The sequence below is a fragment of the Brienomyrus brachyistius genome, chromosome 3, assembly GCF_023856365.1.
Source record: "Brienomyrus brachyistius isolate T26 chromosome 3, BBRACH_0.4, whole genome shotgun sequence".
NCBI classification, from domain to species: domain Eukaryota; kingdom Metazoa; phylum Chordata; class Actinopteri; order Osteoglossiformes; family Mormyridae; genus Brienomyrus; species Brienomyrus brachyistius.
The window spans coordinates 25,040,540-25,058,406 of NC_064535.1; the positions used below are offsets into that span (position 1 = coordinate 25,040,540).

Sequence of the window (17,867 nt, forward strand, 5' to 3'; positions counted from 1 at the left end):
TCAGTGGGTAAGAAGTCTGTGGGTAAGGACTCAGCGGGTAAGGACTTTGTGGGTAAGGACTCTGTGGGTAAGGACTCAGTGGGTAAGGACTCAGTGGGTAAGAAGTCTGTGGGTAAGGACTCAGCGGGTAAGGACTAAGTGGGTAAGGACTCTGTGGGTAAGGACTCAGTGTGTAAGGACTAAGCGGGTAAGAAGTCTGTGGGTAAGGACTCAGCGGGTAAGGACTAAGTGGGTAAGGACTCTGTGGGTAAGGACTCAGTGTGTAAGGACTAAGCGGGTAAGAAGTCTGTGGGTAAGGACTCAGCGGGTAAGGACTCAGCGGGTAAGGACTTTGTGGGTAAGGACTCAGCGGGTAAGGACTCAGCGGGTAAGGACTCAGCAGGTAAGGACTTTGTGGGTAAGGACTCAGCGGGTAAGGACTTTGTGGGTAAGGACTCAGCGGGTAAGGAGTCTGTGAGTAAGGACTCTATGCCTGTGATTGGACTGGTTCAAATCTGAGAGTTGGCTGAGTGATTTTATCAATGAACTGTTGATCGAGACCCTTAACCCCCAAATGCTCTAGAATCTGTGTGACCTCAATTGCACGGCACTTTGGCTATAAGCATCTGATAAATAACTAAACAGCAAATTGCACAATTAGAAAGGGTTTGGAATGTCCACATACAGTCGCGTTGACCCTCAGAGAGGGACTGTGACAGACAAGCAAAGACAATCATGCTTGTCGCCTTCTGCCCCAAACAAGCGCCCCCCCCCCCCCTGCCCAGAAGTCCTGGGTGTCGCCGGGACCCAGAGGCGAGGGTGGCTGTGCAGGGAAAAACAGCCTCCCAGATGGAGGAAGTCGAACATTTCCTTACAGGAAGCGAGGAGAGGAAGTGTGGAATAGCAACGGCTGCATTGGGGAGAGAGTGGAGCACCACACGTCAACACAAGCACAGTCATACACGCAGAGACATGCAGATACAGACACGTATGTAAATCCATGCAAAACAAACATAAATACACGGGCAGATATACACAGATATGCGGTGGCAGATTCAGGTGGCCCGAAATGTAGCGTTGGGGGGGCCTCCCGATTGACAAAATCTACCTAGGGGGAGGGGGAACCGTATTCATTCAGTGGGGGTGCCCAAGTTGACATTTTGTCAGAGGCCTTAAATTTCCAGCTACATCCCTGCAGATCCATCCATCCATCCATTTTCCAAACCGCTTATCCTATTGGGTCGCGGGGGGTCCGGAGCCTATCCCGGAAGCAATGGGCACGAGGCAGGGAACAACCCAGGATGGGGGGCCAGCCCATCGCAGGGCACACTCACACACCATCCACTCACACATGCATAGCTACGGGCAATTCAGCAACTCCAATTAGCCTCAGCATGTTTTTGGACTGTGGGGGGAAACTGGAGTACCTGGAGGAAACCCCACGACGACATGGGGAGAACATGTAAACTCCACACACATGTGACCCAGGCGGAGACTCAAACCCGCGTCCCAGAGGTGTGAGGCAACAGTGCTAACCACTGCACCACCATGCCGCCCCCAGTGCTAACCACTGCACCACCATGCCGCCCCATACAGTGCTAACCACTGTACCACCATGCCGCCCCATACAGTGCTAACCACTGCACCACCATGCCGCCCCCGTCCCTGCAGATATGTAACATATATACAGACTAAAACCCCCACACATGATCACACATATACATACATAGACAGTCACACACAGGAAGCCGCTGAGACTCGCAGGCTCGTGCACAGACAGGCACTGACTCTGCCAGCACAGCTCACTCCCACGGCACTAATCCTCCGCACCATCCTGCCAGACTCCAAGTCACGGCACTTTAGACACTCTTTGCTATTGCCGTAGTCTGCTGTCGCCCTGGGATTCCAAAACGTCCTTTTAGCTCATGAAACTTAGCTCATTTCCTCTGTTGATGCGAATTGTCTGTACTTTTTCCACGATTTTCACCTCCATCTGGATTAAACAATAGGGCATCATAAACAATAATGGGCCAGTTTAGTTTCATTTTCTTATTCTTTAATTTGTTCATATATCTACTTCCTTATTCAAGGGTCGTTGTGACTCTGGATTATTTTCGGAGGCTCTGTGCTGACGTTATTCTGAACAACAGGCTGTATTGTTAGTCACTTAGATTTTAATGTCACCAGTCTCCTCAGAAAAAGGAACTTGAATTAATTATGCTTCGTGATAATGATGCAAAAAATATCTCAGCGTTCCCAGCTAAGTTTTTTTTCTTGTCTTTCTAATTTGTGGCAACCTAGCTTGTAATTTGTGACGACTCTAATAATAGATCTTAAGCACCTCATAGAGCGGAGGTCACACTTTTTTTTCCTCTGAATCGTCAGCCGATTCGGCAAAACGTGGCTCCCATAACAGGGTATCTGTCTCACTGTAGATTTAATACCATGTTTAAAAGACACGATTGAGGAGGAAGACCTTCACAGAATGACGACTGAGATAGTCAGACAAAGTGCGCCTTATGAGAGCTATGCATGGTGGCATAAATCCAGATCCTCAGCTCGTCCAAAACAGGAGTAACGTCAGAGGGTGGATGTAGGCTTTTGTGAAACCTTTGATCCTGATAGTAAACAGTCTTTGGCTCGCAAGCTCTGATCCGTGCCTCTTCAAGCAACAACCTGGGAGAAAAGTACTTGGATGAGAAAATAACTTACAAATTTGTTTTTCAGCCTGTGTTGAGAAGAATGTGGAACTTTATTTTGCTGCTAGATTACTATATAGACAACTAAGCAAAGATAAAATGAAACATTACTCGTAAGTATTTGAGGGAGACGCCATCTGTAGTTAATCGTTAGCCGCTGTTGTCACGGTCATTGCTAATGGCAGTGAACTCGTGCTTTTCAGGGACACTCGCTTTGACCCGCCCTAATCCTTTCTTTGCTGTCCTCCCTGATTCCTGCCATAAATGCAAATCGCAGTTTTAGCCAAAACTCAAGGAAGGAAATGCCACAATCAGGCTAATGGTATTAGCATATGGGCCTTGTTTCATCTGCACCCTTTACAGTGTCAGAGAATGAGGATATCTTACTGACTGTTACATAGACCTTCTGAAACGTCGGCAGTGCTTAATATGCTGTGCTTACATTTAGCTGGTATTTAAAGCAAAGAGCCATGAAGTATTTTCTGCATCACCACCATTCAGCTCAGAGTCTACTGCAGATAGTAAAGTCCGTTCATTATAAAAACTGAACATTACGCTGTAGCACGAAAACAGCTAGCTGCATTCAGCTGTATTAATGCACTACAATTAACCTTAACCCTTTACTTATGAATTCAAAAATAGAAAAAATAATACATGTCCCAGTTGGACACCCTGTGTCATTAATGCATATTTTGTTAGCGAGCTAAAATAAAGAGTGCAAGGACAAACTAATCTTTGGGAGCTTGTTGTGTAAACACTCACTGCAGAGTGTGCAAACCTTATGCTTTGAATCTTAAAAGGTCTCCTGTGAGTATTATGAAAAGGTTTTATTTTTAACCAGTAATCACACGCCACGAACGTGCAAATGTCAGCTCTTAAAACTCCCTCTTGTAAAGGGCAGAGGGTCGGGTTGGGGAGGGGGGAGGTGCGGGGCGGTTCAGGCGCATTCTGACTTTGTTGTTTGTTATCGGTGTAGTTAGCACAGGTGACCTCACCCACATGGGCGTGGCGGCCGACGGCTCCGTCTCGTTTACAGGCTGTTAGCGGAGGAACAGGAGCGAAACGCTCCTGGGCTGAAGCACGATCTCCCTCCATCTCACTCTCCCTGAAGTATGGCCCTGAAATGTATACAGAGCAGGGCTGCAGACAGCCGCTCGGGGCAGATGTAATCTGTTTAGTGGAAAGTACTCTAATTCCATTAAACACTAGACTCTCCAAGGGGGGGGGGGGGCTTGTTACTCCGGGACTGGTGCCGTCTACTTTAGTGTTGTTGCCGTTCATGTTAGCATTTTTGCATGCGCCGGCAGTTCAAATGCGTAAATGTTTTTGAGGCGGACTTCACTTAGCATTACAGCCTCATTTGTTTAACACTCATTTTAAAAGCTGTACTTGCTCACTCCAGTGCTTTTTTTTTTCTTGCATCGTTATTTATGCAGTTTCATTTCCTGTGCTCTGGGGAGCTTTGTTATGAAGTGCGAATGGAATTCGGAATTCAAGGGGCTTCCCAGGTAGCAGGTACTGAAATCTTCCCTCGCAGTGGTCGTGGCGGTGGGCGGTCCTCTTGAGTGGTACTCATCTCGGCCAATGAGCCGAGACTAAGCGGCGTGTGGGGAAATGGGTGGAACGTCCCTGCGACTCTCACATTTTGTTCTGAAATATGATCTGGACCCAAAGTCGGAAAGCCTGGAGGGACAGTATGAGCTAAACAGCGGCAGCTTTCGGATATCACGTAAAGCTCTATAAATGTATCACAGTTTCTTTTGGGCGCTCCTATGTAAAGTCTTGCGCTTGGGCTGCCATTTTAAGGCATATCCTTCTCCGCAGCATAAAGCCCGAAAACCTCAGATAAATAAACTAGATTTTCACAATCTCTTCGGCCCATTTTCTGGTACGAGAGTCACGTTTTAGGTAATACTAACACCACCTTTCTGGAAAAATTTCCCGAACCTTATTCTGGGCCTCTTCTCATTTTGGAAGGGGGTGTTCGCCCGCCAGTGCTTCAGTAAGGACTGGATTAAGTGACAAACCCCACCTAAACCAGAACAATATCTATGAGCTGTGCTCTTTGATCTAAACCCAACTCCTAGATGTGACTTCACCGTGTCAGCTGGGTAAGTAATAAAGTGCACTGAGATACCGAGTTCAAAGAAAGCTTTGATAAACATTAGGTGCCTTACAGGATTTTACTAGACAAACACCTGTAAAAGAACATATGAAGTTCACAGCTCAGCACAGCTGTAGGGGAAGCTTTTTAACTACGCCACTGACAGGGATTTTGTTGTTCTGTAACAGAAGAGGGGTATGGAAAACAGATCACATTACATAATTGTGATATATTGACACTAGGGGGTTCCAGACACAATTTGCCCAAACTTTGACGTGAATCTAGATAGAAGAAACATACGGGAACTTCTCCACTTAGTTCTCCATCCATGTTCATCCCATCTCTAGGGTCTACAACCATGAAGGAGAGCAGGGCAGGCCTCTTAGAAGCTTTCAGATAGACTCTTTATCCACTACTTGGCAGTAAGAAAGTGCATCAGATACTGAACAGACAAAAAACAGCTCTGTTTTCATTTCAACTTTGACACTAAGTAAACCAAAGGTCTACGTGACTGATTTTCAAAAGCATGAGAAATGATGTATGGTCTTGTCGATTTACATCTCAGCCCTGTAAACACTTACAGTCGTTTCCACTTATCTGCTGAGTCTCCAGATGATCAGCATAAGAACTGATCCAGCATTGTTATGTACAATTTGCAGCGTTTCGGTCCTGGCATTTACTAAGACCAGGTTTAATCTAAGCAGCTTGAAGTTCTTCAGCCATGTGTTTATTTGGAGATAAAGAATCAGACAATAATGGAAGCTTGTTCCCTCCCGATTTTACAGACAGACGGCCTTTGAGAACTGTACTGACTCTGAGCTCTATCTGTAGATAAGCCTAGACAGGAAGACCCTCAGTGCGAGACTGGGCCTAGACAATGCATCACAGCTGACACACATGTGCTCCAACATGACTGTCACGCTGATTCTGCAGCAACGAGAAGCTGGCCACTGAAAACTTCCTGTTTAGTCTTCCAACACACCTGTGTGGCACAGTTCAATCAGTTATGAGTAACATCTGAGCGGATAAGGTGGTATCCATCTCTGTGATCATGTCTAGATCTTTCTATATAAAACGTTTGGACACACCTACCCATGAAGCCATTTATTTGTACCATTCTATGCATTTTATAATAAAGAAATCAAAACCATAGAATAACATGTATGGAATTCTGCACTGACAAAAAAAGTATATATATACAAAAAAAAATTACCTCTATGGTAATATGGTAAAATATCTCTGTGGGTTGCGACTCAGAAGGTTGCCAGTTCAACTCCCGTGGTCAGCAGAGTGATGCCACCACTGGGCACTTAACCTTAATTGCTCCGGGGACTGGCTGACTCTACTGTCTCCTCTACACCAGTTTCATGAGGTGGCCTCCTGGGATGCATTTCCAGCTGTCCTGCAGGAGGTCCCACATATATGCTGAACACTCATTGGCCGCTTTTCCTTCACTCTGATCGAACTCCTCCAGAACCATCTCTAATGTGTTTAGGTCAGGTGACCAGGTCATGTAATACGACACCATCACTCTCCTTTGTATGTGGCATGGTGTGTCCAAGCTTTTGATTGGTACTGTATACTCACAAATCACGCTTCCATATTCCTTTCAGTTTTTAATTATTATGTAAAACACTAGAGTGCTGCTTTGACTTTGAATATCGTTCGCAGGAATCAGCTGAACCATTTCATGCATTTCAAGATTATGCTTCTTGTATTACAAGTCAGAACATTTCCTTTGATCGTCGTCTTTTTGTTTGCTCGCTGTCTGCTGTGCCTAATGATAGCCTGGGGTTGGCCATGAGATCACGCACTGCAAGTGTCTTCATAGGTCACCAGCCGTCATAAAACGGCCCTCGCACTTCAAAGAAAATCTGAGGTTTAAATATCGAATACTGTTAGTGAGGTTACATAAGGGGCAGCTTCAAATCCCAGGTGAAGAATTATTGTTGGACCATTGGGGAATGCATGTAACTGAATATCTGTCACTATTATTAGGTGTAAAGCTGCAAGCTAAGTAGATTGCTTTGGATTAGAAAGGCAGACACAGCAGCTCCTGTCTTCCAGTTGCATCTTAGGGTTATTTTCGTTAATTTTACCCTATATTTTGCATTTGTGGTTACTTATCCTTGTACACTACTGTTTGCACACCATAGCTATTTCACACATTTTTACCATTCCGTGTACACAGCAAGACTTAATTTCTTTTTTTGTATATTTTAATTACCAATTCCTATTTTTGTTCTGTATTTTAAATACCAGTGACTGTTTAATCCCTTTGTCTATTTGCCACTGTAACAGTCAAATTTATCTCTGAGGATTAATAAAGTGTCCATCTGTCCATCCTTCCATCATCAACTTAAATCACATGAATTTTTTATAATATCTTTAACTTTTCCTCCAGAATATTAAAATCCACTGTATCTTATTTGTTTTTTTTTATTAAAGGTTTACAGACTGAATTATTTTAGTTAACACCTACATGGATGTGATACAGCTTTGTGGTTGTGATCTTAGAGTGAGATCATGGGTTGTGAACTGTTGTCAAAAAAAATCCCCTTTAAAAACATACATATATAGTATACAGTATACCGTCATTGTCCAATGAAAACTGTGTATGTCCACTTCTTGACAACCGTGAGTTTTTACTACAGATGGAATACGCCCATTCTCCTATCTACTGATAGCGTTTGACGTCTAATTCACCAATGAGAAGATGCTTTATGAAGTCATCTATTGAAGTAGTATTTATAGTATTAACATTTACATTCATGATGGTCATTTGTATGGATTACTTTATGTCTAACTAATTTTAATATCTTACCATTTATAACTAAATAGCTAGATAACTTCATTGTTAAAACTGAATATACCGCAAGATTAGTTTGTATCCTGTTGTCTGACTGACAACAATCTACGTAAGTCCATTCAGGACGTTAAACCAGTCAGTGATGGCTGTGTAATGACAGGTTGCTATTTTTAGTGCTAAAGGTGTCTCGTTACATTGTTTTAGGTTTATTTTGTACAGTCGATTGTGAGAAAAAGCATTTTTTCATGCTACTGAAATAATAGATTTTTGGAGATATGTGACTTTCATTGGACTTGTGGAATTTACAGTGCAATTAAAGTGGCGTCTTCACAACCTCCCCTGCTCTCCATTGGCCCCACATGCCATGAAAGTCTTTAAATCATCTGTAGTCTAAGAATGTTGGCTGTTTGCATAATCTGGGTGGAGACCAGGGGTTTCAACACATAGGATCTGCAGGTAGCTCAACTGGTTTGTGAAATATGGCCATTGAGGTAGATGCTGGTATCTGTTGACCGCAATAGGTAGACGACAAGGGTGCAATAAAGGAGTCCAACATAATGTCCTTTCTTTGGATGCAAAATCTGTAGTGGCACCTCTAGTAACAGCATGAAATGTCACTAATGCCCCGTTTAGTCTGTGGCAAACAGCCAGGGAGAAAGATCCCCAGAGCAACCTAACACCCTTTAATGGTTCTCTTTTATCACTTGGATGATTCTTGCTCATTGTGTGTAGCTGTTATGGAGTAGGATTAAGGTTGAAAGTGTGCTACAGCGGGTCAGTATCAGATAACAGGCACACTGAAACTCGTTATAATGGGAAGCTGTGAACAGGAGCAATTTCATTCTATTTGTTACTGGATGGCTGTAAGCATCTTATCAGTCTTTCAAACCTGCGACAGAGAGCTGGCCTGTGGGTGCTCGGTAGGCTGATCAGAGGGCAACGTGTGCAGTTCGCCACAGGGGCACTGAAGCAAACCCCAAGGCCTGTGCGGAGCCGTGTGCTTCACAATGTCAGGCAGCATCTGGTTGGCAGTATTTGGTTTTTAGGGTTTGGCTGACCCCAGTGCTGGCAGACTATTTTTAAGGTTTGGTTTAAATGGAGCGCTACACTGCCGCCAAATGCCCAGAAAACCTTCTGTTTATGAAAGTGCTCTGCCCTGTCCCCCATCTGACTGCACATGTCACACACATTTGACCTTGTGCCCCCCAAATAAATATATGGTGCTAAAATACTTTCCTCTCTGCGTGAGATGCCGAAGCTCGCGACAGGGATGAAGGCGGCAAAGGGGATTTCATATAAACATGATGATGGTGAGCTTCTGAAGATCATCAGCTGCATTATAAGCATGGTGTATGCTTTTGATTTAAGCATCTTCAAGTTCAAGAATAGTAAACAGCCGTTTTTTTGTATATTCAAGGGAAACTGGGACACTGAATAGCATTTATTTTTCCTGCTTTGATTACTGAAGAATTTCCAGTTCATTTTCGGTCAAATTATAATTTTTTTTCTCTTAGACAAAGGTACTGTGGTTTACAAATGTTTTTATCAGCAGAACGAATAAGAGAACTCGGTGTTCCACCGTCATTTACCCTGTTAGCCAGAAGTAATCCGCAAGTACTGGGGATCCGCAACCACTAGTTAATTACAGTTTCCGCCTAAAGACTTGTTGCGACAGAAAAAAAACAACCGGTAGTCACTGCCTTGTAATTAGGGTTGGCTGGTGGATTTTTCATACTCATTAACTAACACGAAGTAACTGTACCTTGGCTTTTTGTGAACTAGTTTCCAAAAAAAAAAAAGATCTTTTTACTAGAATTAAAACATTTTCGAAACAGGATACAGATTTAATTTCTTTTGTTTGTTTGTTTTTGCGATGAATAGACGATTAATAACGATGCTGGTTTATAGATTGCTGAACTCACTGTTAGCGAGTGAAGCAATATCCTGTTATTACACTGATGATGTCTAGGTGGGTGGAAGTAGTGCTTCTACATGTCTAAAAGGTGTAATTCAGCTTTATCCATGGTTACTTGTATCCTAAAATTGGAATTTCACGGTGCATCGCCATCATTATTTCTGTACCTTCTGTCCACATGAACAAAAATACTCAAGCTTGCAACTTCTTTAAATTAAGGCAATTTAAGAAAATGTATATTAGGCCTGTATAAACGAGCATACATGTATAGAACCATTTATAAAAATATATAATTTAATATTAAATTAAATTTAAAGTTACGTATGTATTATTGTTTTCACATGTATGCAATCAATAAGAGCTTCATCCAATTAGCAGGTAAAAGTTGCTCAACTAACAGTATGGATTATCATGATATAAAATCTGCTCTGAATCCGATATGGGGCGACGTGTATGTTGAGGAAAATCTTTTATGCAAATTTTCACCATCACTTTATTCTTACTTATCACTAGGCAAATACAGGAAGTTTTACCTTTCCTCAAAATATGCGGTGACGTACATGCTCTGCATAACTAAAATTAAATATCAGACACCAGCGTGGCCTCTTTTCACAGTTGTTCAAAACCTGGCCTTGCAGTTAATTCCAGATGCATTACCGCACCGCTAGCGAGTCACACGCGTTATTACCGATCGTACAGATATTCATCTGAAGCGCGATTGGATCTCAAGCGATGACCTCACCGTGTCTGTGAGCTCTTTCTGCGCGCGTGGGTGTGTCCTCGGGGCGCTCCAGCTTTGCAGTGCGCCTCGCTGTTGGCTGGACCTCGCCGACTTTATCGCAGGCGTTTGAATGTTCAAGGTACTTTTACGGAAATTGAATGGACGGCGTTTAAAGTTTATTCACTGTGTAAGCTAAGACGTTCGAAAAGAAAGTTTATACAAGCCGTCAGTAACTGGTTGAAGGAATAGGGAAGTCAAAAAAGACTTTTTGACCGGCTTGTGTGATAGGACTCGTGGTAGTATTAAGTCGACTGTCTTATCAGAGACACTCAGTGCTAGTAGCTAGCAAACTAAGCGGGTTTGTGGAGTGCCTGTAGGCGTTGGGATCGAGAGGGGGTCCATTCGCCGCCTTGTCGCTATTGTTTAACAGGTATTTTTTAAAGACGAACTTATTTTTAATGCGGCAAGTAGCGGGTTTTTCTGTTAAAGTTAAAAATAAGTGTTTTTCCTCAAATGACGTGGACGAGCACGATGAGCAGTGGATACAGTAGTTTGGAAGATGACTCCGAGGAGTTTTTTTTCACGGCCAGAACTTCGTTTTTTAAGAAGCCCCATGGGAAACCGACTGACTGTAAGGTAAATAAATGTATTTCATGTTATTACTCCACCAGCTATTATAGTGTCATCTTCAAGGAGATTTTCAATCTTAAATTGCACTAACGTTTCTTATGGGTAGATTTTCTAGGCTAAACCAACTTTACCCCGCCATTCATATAGGTAATTCATATTACGATGGGTAACGTCCTGATACTCGGCTCATAATTTTCCCTATTATTATTAAAATGAACTATTTATTTTTAAAGCAATAATTTATTGTATTTTAATTGTGGTAATGTTAAGTTTTTGCAATTTATCTTCATTTACTGGCGAAAAAAGCTGCTTTTCAAAAACGCATGGAACAAACTAGCAACACACACCCTTGTCTCAGATGGTTTGTCTGGTCTATTCAGGGAACTTCTGCAATCTTTAATAGCTACACCTGTTTAATGGTTAAGCAGAAACAATGTTTCATTTGTTTCTAATGTCAGAATCACGGACTTGTGCAAACATGATGGTGTATATCGCAAAATCCTTAGGGCATATCTACCAGTAATGTGTAGTCTAACAAGTTTAACTGCTTTCCGTATGTATAAATACAGCGGTTGTCGGGTATGCATTTGTGTATCTTTCTGGCTGTTCACGTTAAAATTATCGTCTGTGACCAAAGCCGTAAATTAAAGTACGCAAGAGTTTGCCACTGGATATGAATTACTTGTGTGTGGCGCTCACTATCAGATCTTTCATGCAATGCGTTCATTTGTCCCAGAATCTCCAACATCTTGATATTAACTAATTATATGTTTGTTTTAACATTAACGGCCATCTGCTTTATATAAAAGGACGACTGTATGCACTGAAAGATCTGTACGCTGGTCGGTATAGGTGCGCATATCTATGTATTTTGCATACAGCGTTATTCCCCACATGGTAGAGGTGGCATATGGGGGTTGGCAGGGAATTTATACTGAAGAAACATTCATGGCGTTTGACCTGTGTTACTTCACCAACAAAGAACATTGGGTATTAGCATGGGGCACGGGTTTCTTTCTGACCTCGCACTTTCAGGTTTTTATTACAAATTCACCTCAAAACAATTAGAAAATTTAGGGTTCCACAGATGGAAGCTGTGTAGTATTAATCTTAATACAGACATATCATTTTCCCTTTAACCTTGAGATGCATGGCTCTGCATTTTTACACAAGTAAGGTGTTTTGCTTTAGTTATTCTATCATTTCAGGTTCTTTGGCTTTACATTTTTCTCTGAAATGTTATGTTAGCAACTGGATTCTTGACTGCTTTGGTTGATGCTTCTTTCCTGTGGCCTGGTGCACTTGTTCAGTCAGGAAGTCCATGCTATGACTCAGCCTTTGCTTAAGGGGTTCTCCTCTCCCAGCACCTAACAACCATTAAAACATTACTTAATCACTGCCCTTATTGCTTTTTGACAGTGCATGGTATTTGTTTTTTTTCCCTCAATTTTAATGTGAAGCTCTTGCTTACTTAATCCTGTCTTTGTTCAGATTATTACCTTTACATTAGGTGCTTGTACTGTGATATAAATTTTATCTGGTTTTTCAGTGGAATTCACTTTCAGGAACTATATGGAATTATGTGCAGAGTGTGTTATGCTTAAGGTTACTGATGTTGGGCTAGATAATCTAGGTTTAGTTTAGATTGACTATGTCAATACAATAATATGTGTGTGTGTGTGTGTATACAATTTTTCTAATGAGAAGTGTAGGAAACTCGATTTGTTGCATCCATCTTTTGAGTAAACACTTCAAGTAAAAATTCTGAACATGATTAAAAGCAGAACGGCAGTCATTTCTGTGAGAGTCTGTAACTTGTTACATAGGCTTTGGTCGTACTGTGTGGTGCAGTTTGGCCTTGGCAGGGAACCCCTCGGTGTTATCAGTGTTTTGGCACAGTGAGGGTATTTCCTGCTCTGCATGGAGGTCTTCCTGTTTCTGCTTTCCCTAAAGTGTGGGAAAACACTGGCTGTATTTTTCTTCTTCTACAGTAAAATTCTGATTATGTGTAAATCAGAACATTAACTAGGCTCTTACTTTGTAATTGATTTTCCTAAACCAATTGCTCAAGTATTTACCACTGTTAGTCCTCTTTCCCTCTGGGACCAGTCTGAGCAGTGTCACTGGGTGTATACAGTTCATCTCTGCCTGACCGGTAAATGTGCAGTACCGCAACCCTTGGCTTTTATATTCTGATAGACAGCCTGACCCGCACCACACCCCACCAGCACCCTGGTCTATTACTGGGGGGGTTTGGAAGTTTATGTCTAAGTCTGACTTTCAATCCCCTGTTAGTCTGGATTTGCTATAATTTTGAAATTTGACTTGTAAATAATCAGCACCTGTTGAACAATGTTCTATGACTGCACCCAAATCTAAACAAGAAGAATGCCGGTACTGTTTCCATCTTCTGAATATGAGAAACTTCTGTTCATTCAATTTTCCTTTTTGTCTAAGATGGGTTGATTTTCTACTCTACCGTTTGTGATGGATTAGGGAGTTAAGAGTGTAGTGTTATGGGAGAATGTTAACCAGAGCACTTTATTTTTCTAAGCCTCCTTTACACGGGGCCTTGGTCAAAACAGTCTAGGAACAAGTGGCATGGAGATGGCTGTATGTGAACTATTATTATTAGCACATTTTGAGTTCTTGACTTTTTGATGTGTTTCTAAGACACAAAATCTGGTGAAAGCTGAACTAGCACAATCCACAGGAACCAAGAATGTTGATATGCCTGTGTTCTGCCTAAGTTGCAGAACACTTTTAAGATTAGAGGATGTGTTCTGTTAAGTGGTTGGATGTTTGTTTTAAAAGTGTGGTATTGATTTCTGTTGGCGCGAATAAGTAGACAGATGGTTAGTGAAAGAGATTGTTTAAATACAGTGGCATTGTTTGGTTTGATTTTAAGACGGCTTTACTGGGAGGTCTTGATCTTAATTTGGTGTAATCCCATGCTTGCCAGTCTGTTTTTGGTGAGCCCTTTGCTCTTGATCCAAGGAAGCTGGCGTGGCATGGAGGTACAGGAAAAGGGCTGGGCTGACATTGGGGCCTGAGCTTTGAAGATGAATTCCTGAGGATCATCCATGTTTTCATTCGTAGCAATCAAGGGAGTGAAGGCCACATAAAAGAATTCCTGGCCACACCATGCTTCACAGGGCTGGTTTCCTTCCCTTTGCTAGCAAAGATGAAAACTGCATCAGAAAGTGCTCTGGTGGAATAGCTGATTGAGCACTACGTCGATATACACCAGGTCTCCTCTGAACAGTGCATTCAATGATTCCTGTGCCGTGCATCTGCTCCCTATGTTCAGTAAAACTTGGTGCTTTATGTAGAATATTGGTTCCCTAGTGCTGGAGGCCACAACCTGTTGTGTACGCTATTAATCTAAGTATTGCTGCTGTCCAGACAATGGAATTTCTGGATTTGCGCAACTGAAATGCATTTCATAGGAATAATTTTTTTCAATGTTCCAACACGCTGCGCCTACTATTGTTTCCAGCAGTGCTTTCATTTTGTTTATTGTTGATGCTTTCAGATAAATGAAAGTCAGATTATCAGTATCTTATTGATGTCTGGAGTCTCAGAGTTGATAATATGTATATGCTGTGTTCATGGGTGGAGGAGAATCCCTTTCATGTCTGAAAATAAGAAAGACATACTGGAAGCAAAAAAGAATACATTTTAATTTAGTGGTGTGCCTGTTTACCACTGTGTATTGAACCAATCTGTATAATGAACACTTAAGTTTTTTGTTTTTAATCTTTTTTTTTAAACTTTATTTCAAACTTAGGGTAACAATTTGTTGTTCCACCTCTATTCCAGTGTGTGAATTGTCAGCTGAGTGTTCATGGCTAGGGGTGTAATGGCACACAATCACGGTTCGGTAGGTACCTCTGTTTGGAAGCACTGGTTTGGTACAGCAGGGATAAAAGAGAAAAATTTGCTTCCTTTTTCTTTATTTTTTTAAACAGTGGTTTACAGAACAAAGTATGACTGTCTTAAATAAAAAGTGTTAATACTGCTACAAGTTACTAAGTTACTGTGCATTGTGACACAGCTTCATCTGCCCCTTTACAAATGCTGCCCAAGGAACCACACAAGGATTCTGCATTTGCTGCATTTGTTCGGTACATATGCGTGCCGAACCGAAAGATCTGAGCCGAATATTTTCTGTACAAAAAACATGTACCATTGCACTCCTATTCAAGACTTATTTTAAACAAGGTATTTATCATTACTGCGCTCTTCTGCATTTATGTAAAGCAAGGCAGAGTACATTGCATACATAGCTTTGTGTTGACCTTGTATTTTACGATCTTCTTTTAAGGAACTTGAATGTGGTTTGCCCGAATGTAGCATTCTGGCATCTTAACGTTCAGCTCCAACTATATAGTCCTGTCATTATATTTAGTGTCCAAGTCAGAGTTGGTTCTAAGTATAAATAAATGACCGTTTTTATATTTTGTGTCTGGAAGACTGACATTAGGTCTAACTAGTGCCATACCACACAACAATCACTCTGAACTATGTGGATCAGGAACACCTGGCCTTTAAGAAGTGTAATTACAGTTAAAATGACACCCACAAAAATGTCATTCCGCTAAATATGGGCTGTGAGAGGGTGAGGTATGACCCCCCAGGTATTTGGTTACTTTTTGCTTATCAACTGGTTTTATGCTGGAGTAAAGCAGGTGAGGTGACATTCTATGTTGCAAAGCAAAAACCTGAAGAGCTGGGGCAACAAACCAGAATGCACTCCATGCAGCTTCGTCCACCTCAACAAAGTCAACTTTCTCAAATAAGTTTCTGCCGGTTAATGAAGTGTAACAAATAAAAAAGCTGAAAGGAAAAAAAACAACCAATCATGGTCACTGGATGGATTTTATAATTTATAAAGCACACGATTGGCCCACCATTGAGTGGAAATAATGGGTAGTGAAGCAGATCAGCCCGTTGATTGGAGTTTATCTGCTGTACAACAGCCATACAGCAAAACGGATATACATAGACAAAAGCACACTTGTTTTTAATATGTTAATGCAAGCTAATGTCTGGGTGGTTATTTATTGTATTATGTTGTCTCTGTGATGTTGATGAGTGCTGAACGTTGAAGTAGCATTGCGTTTGTAGATATTTCTTAAGCAGTGCTGACTTGGTACTTAAGCTTTCATTGAGTCTTATCTCTTTCCACTTTTCACATCAAGTGCAGAGCACCAGCATTTCTCATAGCTGTCTTTTTTTTTTTTTTTTTTTTTTTGCTGTTGCCCCTAATCTCCCTGAACACTCCTCATGCCGTATGTTTTTCTAAACTAATGTATCGGTGGTTTCGCAAGCCCAAAAAGGATTTCATTTAAAGCCATTTTTCATCAGGGAGCATGTGTTGTAAGGTTATTTCAGAGTGTCATGCATCTCCTAACACTGATACTAGTGAAATTTTCTAGCTGTGAGAAGGAGGTAGTTTCTCATTTTTAATTTATACAAATAAGTAAAGTTCTATACCAGGGGTCACCAACTTGATGCCCCCGAGGGCCATATGAGTCGCCCGCGGACCTGTTCTAAAAATAAAATTAAATTTTATCCTCTTACTGTTCTTCTTTAATCACATTTATATAGCATTTTATATAGATTTGAAAATGACAACATCTAAAAAAAGCATTTAAAGCATGTTTATTATATATGAAGTTTAGATAAGTTTAGTAGGGTTTTTCAGCCTGGTAGCCCTTCGTATGGCTCAGAACCTGTGAAGTAGCTCTGTTTCAAAAAGGTTGGTGACCCCGGCTCTATGCAAATAAGTAAAGGTTTTGATTAGAATCTTTCTCACTTTGTCAGCGCCTTCATTGTTTTTAACATTGTTCGTGTTTCTTTCTTAGAACAGAATGGTGGCGATGCAAACGTCATTGACCATGGAATGCATCTCAATGGGGGGGGGGCTCAGGTGGTTCCCCCCAGTTCTGTGGTCCATGGCAGGTGTGATTTAAGTTCTTTGAAAGGAAGGTCCTTTGTAGCTTTGTTAATCATCAGTGCATGTTGAAATGCTAACAGGAATGTATCTTTTTGCTGTAATGTGCAGCTTTCCTTTATTACTCTCTGTGATCTGTGTTCCTATTTTAGAATAATTGGACTAATGGATCACATTACTTTAAACTTACTGTGAGTCAGCTGCACAGATGCTTTGGTTAATCCAGTTTCATTACAGTCCTGACTGCAGACAATTTTTCATAAGGTTTTCAGGGTCTGCTCGTCATAATCACTTGACCATTATAGGTCAAATGAACATAAGTGGGCTATATCAGCTCAGGTCAGTGAGACACTGAATGTGAATCAGAGGGTTAAGATGATGTATTCTAGGGTTTGTTATACTGACCCGTGTTTACCCCTGTTGTGATCATCTGTGAGGGTTTCTGGTTCCCTCCAGTTCTGTGGTTTTTGGGTGGTTCAAGAACCCTGTCCGCCTTAAAGAAAAGCATTGCTGTAAGACCCACAGAAGCTGAAAGTGCAGAATAAACCCACAGACTATAAAATACACAGCTGATTTTCACCTTAGCACTTGTTCTACTCATTGTTATTTACATTTACAAGGTAAAATAGGGTTTAATTGATAGCTGAATCTGAGCCGTTGTCTTTCCAATCCCATGTTCTGGTGGGCAGTGACAGAGAGGAGTGCTCAGCTGAAACTACATCACAGTTGTGTAAGGTTGACATCTTGTGGTGTGTCTATGGGCAAGGGCCAGGAATAAGATATTTAGTTTATGCAAGATTGGTCTGGGTGGTTAGGATGGTTGTAATTGTGGAAGTATGTTAGTATTGTTGGCTCATGCTTGTGTTGGTGGTGGCTTGGGTCATTTCTTTGGGCCCCTTCACACTGGAGCTTTTCATTTCTCTGTCCCTGTGGTGAAATAAGGAAGGATGTGACCCCGGTCTCTCTTGACCCCTATGTAGCCTTTACTAGAGCTCCTGTATAAATTAGTGTGAAAAAAGCCATGTTGGATTTTGAAACACAGTGGTACCTA

At 41.6% G+C, this 17,867-nt stretch overlaps 1 protein-coding gene across 4 annotated transcripts in view; it reads left to right on the top strand.

Annotated features, from left to right (window-relative positions):
• The window catches only part of rassf3 (Ras association domain family member 3), a 42,684-nt gene that overhangs the window by 14,336 nt on the left and 10,481 nt on the right, over positions 1–17,867 (top strand). The window contains exon 1 of one of the 4 annotated variants that reach the window (XM_049006735.1): positions 8,827–8,901. The exons of 2 other annotated variants lie outside the window; for them this stretch is intronic. In XM_049006735.1, the coding sequence (XP_048862692.1) occupies positions 8,893–8,901 (9 nt within the window). In that variant the 5' untranslated portion in view covers positions 8,827–8,892. Of the gene's footprint in view, positions 1–8,826; positions 8,902–10,222; positions 10,864–17,867 lie in introns of those variants that run through there. One more of the 4 variants, XM_049006734.1, reaches the window with a different exon arrangement.